Source organism: Bos indicus, chromosome 15, assembly GCF_029378745.1.
Source record: "Bos indicus isolate NIAB-ARS_2022 breed Sahiwal x Tharparkar chromosome 15, NIAB-ARS_B.indTharparkar_mat_pri_1.0, whole genome shotgun sequence".
NCBI classification, from domain to species: Eukaryota; Metazoa; Chordata; class Mammalia; order Artiodactyla; family Bovidae; genus Bos; species Bos indicus.
In genome coordinates, this window is record NC_091774.1 from 82,302,554 (window position 1) to 82,312,770 (window position 10,217).

Genomic DNA, 10,217 nt, shown 5'->3' on the forward strand with positions numbered 1-10,217 from the left:
GAAGAATCCTTGCATCCTTGGGATAAAGCCCACTTGGTCATGGTGCACGATCCTTTTAATGTGTTGTTGGATTCCGATTGCTAGAATTTTGTTAAGGATTTTTGCATCTATGTTCATCAGTGATATTGGCCTGTAGTTTTCTTTTTCTGTGGCATCTTTGTCAGGTTTTGGTATTAAGGTGATGGTGGCCTCATAGAATGAGTTTGGAAGTTTACCTTCCTCTGCAATTTTCTGGAAGAGTTTGAGTAGGATAGGTGTCAGCTCTTCTCTAAATTTTTGGTAGAATTCAGCTGTGAAGCCGTCTGGACCTGGGCTTTCATTTGCTGGAAGATTTTTGATTACAGTTTCAATTTCCGTGCTTGTGATGGGTCTGTTAAGATTTTCTATTTCTTCCTGGTCCAGTTTTGGAAAGTTGTACTTTTCTAAGAATTTGTCCATTTCTTCCACGTTGTCCATTTTATTGGCATATAATTGTTGATAGTAGTCTCTTATGATCCTTTGTATTTCTGTGTTGTCTGTTGTGATCTCTCCATTTTCATTTCTAATTTTATTGATTTGATTTTTCTCCCTTTGTTTCTTGATGAGTCTGGCTAATGGTTTGTCAATTTTATTTATCCTTTCAAAGAACCAGCTTTTGGCTTTGTTGATTTTTGCTATGGTCTCTTTTGTTTATTTTGCATTTATTTCTGCCCTAATTTTTAAGATTTCTTTCCTTCTACTAACCCTGGGGTTCTTCATTTCTTCCTTTGCTAGTTGCTTTAGGTGTAGAGTTAGGTTATTTATTTGACTTGTTTCTTGAGGTATTCCTGTATTGCTATGAATGTTCCCCTTAGCATTGCTTTTACAGTGTCCCACAGGATTTGGGTTATTGTGTTTTCATTTTCATTCATTTCTATGTATATTTGGATTTCTTTTTTGATTTCTTCTGTGATTTGTTGGTTATTTAGCTGCGTGTTGTTCAGCCTCCATATGTTGGAATTTTTAATAGTTTTTCTCCTGTAATTGAGATCTAATCTTACTGCATTGTGGTCAGAAGGAAAAGCTAATATGGTGATAACACAAATAAATATATCAAGTGCTTTAAATACTGTTGAAAAAAATCTTTTAAAGTTTTAATTGTATGTAAAGTTAAAATATTTGACAATAAAAACATAGGGGTGAGAATCAGTAAGAATAAAAATGTTAAACAGTTTTTTCATAATGAAGAAAATTTAAGAAAATTTAATACCTAAAATATTAAGGTACAACTTAATAAGTGAAGGTTGAAATAATAGAGGACAAAAAAGGAAGATTAGCTACTTAGTCTGAGATAACTTTAGTCAAAAGGAAGGGAAAAAATGAAACAAAAAATTGGTGTGTTGAATAGAAAACAAGAGGGAGATTTCAACCCACTGTATCAGTTATTAATTTAAGTGTCAAAGTACAACAATTTCCTTTTTAAACTGAAATATATTGAAATGAGTATCTATATTTAGGTATCAAACGTGATAATATAAAACACTTGTTGTTTTCTAACTGTTAAAAAGATGACTAGATGGCCTAAATATACAAAGCAATGGTCAATATTTTCTAAAGCTACTCCAAGATGCAAATCCCAATTCCTTTTCTACTTTTTTCTACTCAAGTCACAGCACTCTACTGCTGCTGCTAAGTCGCTTCAGTCGTATCTGGCTCTGTGCGACCCCATAGATGGCAGCCCAACAGGTTCCTCCGGCCCTGGGATTCTCCAGGCAAGAACACAGGAGTGGGTTGCCATGTCCTTCTCCAACGCATGAAAGTGAAAAGTGAAAGTGAAGTCGCTCAGTCATGTCCGACTCTTAGCGACCCCATGGACTGCAGCCTACCAGGCTCCTCCATCCATGGGATTTTCCAGGCAAGAGTACTGGAGTGGGGTGCCATTGCCTTCTCCTTCACAGCACTATAATCCCCAACCAAATTACAAGATGAGGTTAGATGAAAACTTAATAGGAAAAGCAGGTTAGGGTTTCCCCTTTGTATGCTCTTAAATTACCTCTTTTAAATAGAGGGAAATTGACATATTATATCAGTTTCAGATGTACAACATAATGACTTGATACTTGTATGCATTGCAATATGATCATCACAGTAAGTCTAGGTAGCATCCATTCCAATACACAGTTATTACAATTTTCTCCCCTGTGATGAGGAATTTTAAGATCTTCTCACTTAATAACTTTCAAATATGCAATAAAGGCATATGAACTATAGTCAATATGCTGTACACTGTAGCTCCCATGATCTATTTACTTTATAACTACAAGTTTGTACCTTTTGAATTATCTTATCTCGTTAATTTGAATAGACCTGTTGGACCATAAGTGGATTCCTTGGCCCTACACGTTAAGCCTCAAAAGCCCTCACTTCTAGATTTCTCGTTTCAGATGGGAACAAAAGTGAAATCTTACGCTACCCTTGGCCTCACTTTCTGTATTTTTTAAATGGAATTAGTGATTCCCACCCCTGATGTTTCAGAGAGTGGTTTGGTGATGAAGTAAGATGGAGGATATGAAATGCTTAGTAAATCACTCAGTCTACATAAAAGGTTCCTCTTGTTGTCAGAGAGTGCTATCCAAGTCATTCTGACTAACGTATTGCAGCAATGTCACTGTGAAGGAAAAGGCCTCCAGCACTGAGACCCCCTTGTAATAAAATAAAATCAAGTGAACAAGGTGCCCGGAGCACCAGGTTATTCTCACTCTAGTGAGTTTCAATAAAGTCAGGTTGGGACTTAAGGGGCTTCCCTAATAGCTCAGAAAGTAAAACATCTGCCTGCAATGCAGGAGACCTGGATTCAATCCCTGTTGTTGGGAAGATCCCTGGAGAAGGAAATGGAAACCCACTCCAGTATTCTTGCCTGGAGAGAATACTGGACACAGGATTCTGGTGGTCTACAGTCCACGGCGTTTTGAAGAGTTGAACACTGAACGAGTAACACACACACAGGGGCTTTAGGGTCTGATGACAAATGTCTTGATGGGGGTTAGTCTGACATGAAGATTTCAGGAACAAATTCTCCTGTGATCCATCCACAGGCCCATGCCTCATGTACCAAATATTTTAATGAAAATCTTACCTGTGGGGACCAAGTACTTAGGAAACTAGCTAAGCAAAGTCAAGGGTGTATGAGTTGGTATTTCTTCTACAGTATACCCATCTGTTTTCAAAAATAAAAAGATACTATTAACTTGGAAGCAGCTGATGTGGACATCAGAGCAGGAAGGAAAACACAGGCTGGGGCATCGAACTGCAAAGCCTCAGACATTACTTCCATAAATGCTGTGGGATATTTTTTCTTTCCCTTTGGAAGTAAATAGCTTTCTGTGCCTATTGTGTCCCTTGAATTTGGAAATCTTAGCCCAGTTGGAGTAAAATCTAGCAAATGGCAAGTACTCCAGCTTTATTCTAACCCAATACTACTCTTGCTTCCCTTTTATGCATATTTCATACCTTTAGATGAATCTATATTTCTCAGATTTCTTACAGTCATATAAGGGTCGAGTGGTTTTCCAAGTAATTCATTTCTAAGTGGTAAAGCGAGACCACGCCTTCTCATTCTTACACTTAGTAATACTGACATCTTCCACAAGTGACTTTACAGGTTTCTGTAAGTGAAACGAGAGAGTGTGATAAAAATGCATGTCAGATAACAACCGTACACTCCTATCACATCTGCAAGGACATTTCTTCGTGTGTAGGAAGAAAACTTTTGTAGCAAGTGAAACAAACAGGTTAGGACCTGTGCCCCTGGAAACGGCCACAGAAGAGGGGATTACAGGGCAAAGATCCTCCCTGGGGAGTAAGTGGTTGGAGCCGCATGTTAGGTGCCCCAGTCTGGGAGTCCAACACCAGGAAGATGATCCCCTCAGATGGCTAGAAAAACTGTACTAATAGGAGGCCTGTAAGACAGCATGTTAATAATTTAACTTGGAAGGCCTTCAGATTTTTGCTGTTGAGTATTATGTTGGTGTCAGTTTGTCATAAAATGGCCTTTACATGTTGAGATATGTTCCCTTTATGCCCACTTTAATGATATTTTTCTATCTTGAATGGACAGTGAATTTTGTCAAATGCTTTTTCTTGACATTGCTATACTACCCAAATAAATCTATGTATAATGCAATTACTTTCAAAATACCCATGACATTTGCATCCATGAGATTATCATGTGACTTTTATCTTTCATTTTGTTAATGTGCTCTACCACATTGATTGATTTCTGGATGATGAACAATTCATGTGAAATAATTGAAATAAATCTTACCTGATCATGGTGTTAAATCCTCAGATTGCTCAAAAGATGTCTTCATAATTGTTATCATAACACAGAATGACTTGTAGTCTTCTAACATCTGAAAATTGAGATATAGGCTAGGTTATTCACAGAGACTGACAAAGAACCAATCAGGTAAACATCTACTTTGAGCTTAAATGCCAGTCTGTATGTAGGCAGCCTGACTGTATGCATGAAGGAAGGGAAATAGAAGGTGTCCTAGACTGAATACCTGATGACAGAGTTGTCTTATTTTAAAATGAAATGTTATTTTTATTTCCATAAACTAAAATATGCCTTTATTACTATTTCTCTTGTGTTATGGACTGTGGACTGTGGACTGTGTTAGTCGCTGAGTCATGTCTGACTCTTTGCGACCCCACGGACTGTAGCCCGCCAGGCTTCTCTGTCCATGGAATTCTTCAGGAAAGAATATTGGAGTGGGTAGCCATTTCCATCTCCAGTGGATCTTCCTGACCTAGGTATTGAACCCACGTCTCCTGAGCTATAGGCAGATTCTTTCCATCTGAGACACAAGAGAAGCCCTCCTTTTCAGAGGAAGATGTAAATTCTGGACAGTGAGTCAATGAATATGAAATTGAGCTAATAAAGATGACCATATAATGATGTTTTTTTATCAATGAAACAGGACAAAAATGAAAACAAAACATTAAGCAATAAAACTATAGCCAGGATATTTGGTTCTAAGCTTATATTTCAGAATGTTTTATCACACACCAAAATCATTTTGTTAAATTCAGTTGAGTTCATATCAGTTCAGTCACTCAGTCGTGTCCGACGCTTTGTGACCCCGTGAATTGCAGCATGGCAGGCCTCCCTGTCCATCACCAACTCCCAGAGTTCACTCAGACTCACGTCCATTGAGTCGGTGATGCCATCCAGCCATCTCATCCTCTGTCGTCCCCTTCTCCTCCTTCCCAGCATCAGGGTCTTTTCCAATGAGTCAACTCTTCGCATGAGGTGGCCAAAGTACTGGAGTTTCAGCTTTAGCATCATTTCTTCCAAAGAACACACAGGGATGATCTCCTTCAGAAAGGACTGGTTGGATCTCCTTGTAGTCCAAGGGACTCTCAAGAGTCTTCTCTAACACCACAGTTCAAAAGCATCAATTCTTCGGCGCTCAGCCTTCTTCACAGTCCAACTCTCACATCCATACATGACCACAGGAAAAACCATAGCCTTGACTAGACGGACAATTGTTGCCAAAGTAATGTCTCTGCTTTCAATATGCAGATAGCATATGACCTAGATAAGGTTGGTCATAACTTTTCCTCCAAGGAGTAAGCGTCTTTTAATTTTGTGGCTGCAGTCACCATCTGCAGTGATTTTGGAGCCCAAAAAAATAAAGTCTGACACTGTTTCCACTGTTTCCCCATCTATTTCCCATGAAATGATGGGACCAGATGCCATGATCTTCGTTTTCTGAATGTTGAGTTTTAAGCCAACTTTTTCACTCTCCTCTTTCACTTTCATCAACAGGCTTTTTAGTTCCTCTTCACTTTTTGCCATAAGGGTGGTGTCATCTGCATATCTGAGGTTATTGATATTTCTCCAGGCAATCTTGATTCCAGCTTGTGCTTCTTCCAGTCCAGTGTTTCTCATGATGTACTCTGCACAGACGTTAAATAAGCAGGGTAACAATATACAGCCTTGACATATTCCTTTTCCTGTTTGGAACCAGTCTGTTGTTTCATACCCAGTTCTACCTGTTGCTTCCTGACCTGCATATAGGTTTCTCAAGAGGCAGGTCAGGTGGTCTGGTATTCCCATCTCTTTCAGAATTTTCCACAGTTTATTGTGATCCACACAGTCAAAGGCCTTGACATAGTCAATGAAGCAGAAATAGATGTTTTTCTGGAACTCTCTTGATTTTTCCATGATCCAGAAAATGTTGGCAATTTGATCTCTGGTTCCTCTGCCTTTTCTAAAACCAGCTTGAACATCAGGAAGTTCACAGTTCACATATTGCTGAAGCCTGGCTTGGAGAATTTTGAGCATTACTTTACTAGTGTGTGAGATGAGTGCAATTGTGCAGTAGTTTAAGTATTGTTTGGCATTGCCTTTCTTTGGGATTGGAATGAAAACTGACATTTTCCAGTCCTGTGGCCACTGCTGTGTTTTCCAAATTTACTGGCATATTGAGTGTAGCACTTTCACAGCATCATCTTTCAGGATTTGAAATAGTTCAACTGGAATTCCATCACGTCCACTAGCTCTGTTCGTAGTGATTCTTTCTAAGGCCCACTTGACTTCACATTCCAGGATGTGTGGCTCTAGGTCAGTGATCACACCATCGTGATTATCTTGGTCATGAAGATCTTTTTTGTACAGTTCTTCTGTATATTCTTGCCACCTCTTCTTAATATCTTCTGCTTCTATTAGGTCCATACCATTTCTGTCGTTTATCGAGCCCATCTTTGCATGAAATATTCCCTTGGTATCTCTAATTTTCTTGAAGACATCTCTAGAATTTCCCTTTCTGTTTTTTCTTCTATTTCTTTGCATAGATCACTGGGGACGGCTTTCTTATCTCTTCTTGCAATTCTTTGGAACTCTGCATTCAGATGCTTATATCTTTCCTTTTCTCCTTTGCTTTTTGCTTCTCTTCTTTTCATAGCTATTTGTAAGGCCTCCCCAGACAACCATTTAGCTTTTTTGCATTTCTTTTCCATGGGGATGGTCTTGATCCCTGTCTCCTGTACAATGTCACGAACCTCAGTTCATAGTTGATCAGGCACTCTATCTATCAGATCTAGTCCCTTAAATCTATTTCTTACTTCCACTGTATAATTGTAAGGGATTTGATTTAGGTCATACCTGAATGGCCAAGTGGTTTTCTCTACTTTCTTCAATTTCAGTCTGAATTTGGCAATAAGGAGTTCATGATCTGAGACACAGTCAGCTCTTGGTCTTGTTTTTGCTGACTGTATAGAACTTCTCTATCTTTGGCTGCAAAAATATAATCAATCTGATTTCGGTGTTGACCATCTGGTGATGTCCATGTGTAGAGTTTTCTCTTGTGTTGTTAGAAGAGGGTGTTTGCTATGACCAGTGCATTTTCTTGGCAAAACTCTATTAGCCTTTGCCCTGCTTCATTCCCTATTCCAATGCCAAATTTGCCTGTTACTCTGGGTGTTTCTTGACTTCCTACTTTTGCATTCTAGTCCCCTATAATGAAAAGGACATCTTTTTTGGGTGTTAGTTCTAAAAGGTCTTGTAGGTCTTCATAGAACCGTTCAACTTCAGCTTCTTCAGAGCTACTGATTGGGGCATAGACTTGGATTACTGTGATATTGAATGGTTTGCCTTGGAAACGAACAGAGATCATTCTGTCATTTTTGAGATTGCATCCATATACTGCATTTCGGACACTTTTGTTGACCATGATGGCTACTCCATTTCTTCTAAGTGATACCTGCCCTCAGTAGTAGATATAATGGTCATCTGAGTTAAATTTGCCCATTCCAGTCCATTTTAGTTCACTGATTCCTAGAATGTCAATGTTCACTCTTGCCATCTCCTGTTTGACCACTTCCAATTTGCCTTGATTCATGGACCTGACATTCCAGTCTCCTATGCAATATTGCTCTTTACAGCATCAGACCTTGCTTCTATCACCAGTCACATCCACAACTGGGTATTGTTTTTGCTTTTGCTCCATCCCTTAATTCTTTCTGGAGTTATTTCTCCACTGATCTCCAGTAGCATATTGGGCACCTACTGACCTGGGGAGTTCCTCTTTCAGTATCCTATCATTTTGCCTTTTCATACTGTTCATGGGGTTCTCAAGGCAAGAATACTGAAGTGGTTTGCCATTCCCTTCTCCAGTGGACCACATTCTGTCAGACCTCTCCACCATGACCCGCCCCTCTTGGGTGGCCCCATGGGCATAGCTTAGTTTCATTGAGTTAGACAAGCCGTGGTCTTAGTGTGATTATATTGACTAGTTTTCTGTGAGTATGGTTTCAGTGTGTTTGCTCTCTGATGCCCTCTTGCAACACTTACCATCTTACTTGGGTTTCTGTTACCTTAGATGTGGGGTATCTCTTCAGGGCTGCTCCAGCAAAACGCAGCCACTGCTCCTTATCTTGGATGAGGGGTATCTCCTCACTGCTACCCCTCCTGACCTTGAACGTGGAGTAGCTCCTCTAGGCTCTCCTGTGCCCGCACAGCCACCGCTCCTTGGAGTGAGGTTGCTCCTCCCGGCTGCCGCACCTGACCTCGGACATGGGGTAGCTCCTCTTGGCTGCTCCTGTGCTGTCGCATCCTGGCACTCTCGGCCTCTGCCCCTGACCTCGGACGTGGGGAAGCTCCTCTCGGCCACGCTTGTGTGCCGTCGTAGCCACTTGCGCTTGTGCATTATAAATATATAATAATAGCTTAATCTCATTTATACTAAACTCATTTTTTGCCCATTCATGAATGTGTAACCTACATGATTACATAAATGATGTTTTTTGGGGCATTTACTCAATATACATTGAATTAAATGAGAGTGGGGCTGATCATGTGAAATAATGAAATGCAATTAAGGAGAAATTTTATATAAGGTAACTGTGTTCAAGGATACTTACTAAATGTTTTTCCTGAGATATCATATATATAAGCCATTTGCATCATACACTGGATTACACACAATGGATTTGAGGAAGTACATCAAAAATTTACAAAACTATTGGTCTACCAAGTCAATATTTTCCCTAGCTTGATTGCAATGTATGAGATGTGTTTCTACTTAATTAAATTTTGAATATTAGAGAAGACTTTGCCTTCCCCACAGCTTTTTTTAGCGCCCTCTTGACCTCTTTGTTCCTCAGACTATAGATCAGAGGATTCAGCATGGGGATGACTATGGCGTAGAACACAGATGCCATTTTGTCTGTGCTCATGGAATGGCGGGAGCCGGGCTGAAAGTACATGAAAGAAGCTGTCCCATAAAAGATGGAGACAGCAGTGAGGTGGGAAGCACAGGTGGAAAAGGCTTTCTGATGTCCTCCAGATGAGCGCATCCTCAGAATGGTGACAAAGATAAACAGATAGGAGACCAGGATGACCAGGTTAGAAAGAAGGACATTGAAGCCAACAAAAAGAAATAAAACCATCTCACTTCTGTTGCTTTTGGAGCATGAGAGAGCCAGGAGAGGAGTAGCATCACAGAAAAAGTGATCAATTACATATGATCTGCAGAAAGACAGACTGAATATGTTCCAAGTGTGCACAGAGATTTCTAGGAAACCAAAGACATAAGACCCTATGACAATCCAGGCACACACCCTTGGTGTCATGATGTTGGTGTAACGGAGTGGTTTACACACTGCTGCATGACGGTCATAGGCCATTAAGGCCAAGAGAAAAGTTTCCACAGAGAGAAAGCCACCAAAGAAGAAGAGCTGAGCAACACAAGCATTGTAGGAAATGACCTTGTCTCCCGTGAGGAATCCAGCCATTACTTTGGGAGTGACGGCTGTGGAGTAACCAAAGTCCACCAGAGCGAGGTTGCTAAGGAAGAAGTACATGGGAGTGTGGAGACGAGAGTCCAGCAGGATCAGCGTGATCACCCCCAGGTTCCCAACCAGAGTGAGGAGGTAGATGAGTGTGAACACTAGAAAGAGTGGGATCTGCAGTTGTGAGTCATCAGTTATCCCGGCAAGAATGAACTCAATCACGACTGTACTGTTCTCCCTGGGGATCATTTGTGCAGTATGTGAATGGCCTATAGCAATGAGAAAAGAGGAGCTTGTTAGCAGCATAGTTAGAGCTATCATTATGTCCAATAAATACCTTGTATAAGAACTCTTTGAATTTCACATGCGTGTAACAACAAACTGCAATTTTTAAATATTGGTGAAAAATAGAGAAGGTAAAATTGCAGAAGAAGGTAAACTTCCAAACTCATTCTATGAGG

At 40.1% G+C, this 10,217-nt stretch overlaps 1 protein-coding gene across 1 annotated transcript; it reads right to left on the bottom strand.

The window, feature by feature from the left end:
* Positions 1-9,051: 9,051 nt before the first annotated feature.
* LOC109569172 (olfactory receptor 5B12-like) lies at positions 9,052-10,005 on the bottom strand. Its single transcript, XM_019974473.2, has one exon. The coding sequence runs from the start codon at positions 10,003-10,005 to the stop codon at positions 9,052-9,054; it is 954 nt and encodes a 317-aa protein (XP_019830032.2).
* Positions 10,006-10,217: the final 212 nt, after the last annotated feature.

What these genes read in the sequence shown, in the direction of transcription:
- LOC109569172 (XM_019974473.2), bottom strand. Translation starts at nt 10,005, where the DNA reads ATGATCCCCAGGGAGAACAGTACAGTCGTGATTGAGTTCATTCTTGCC.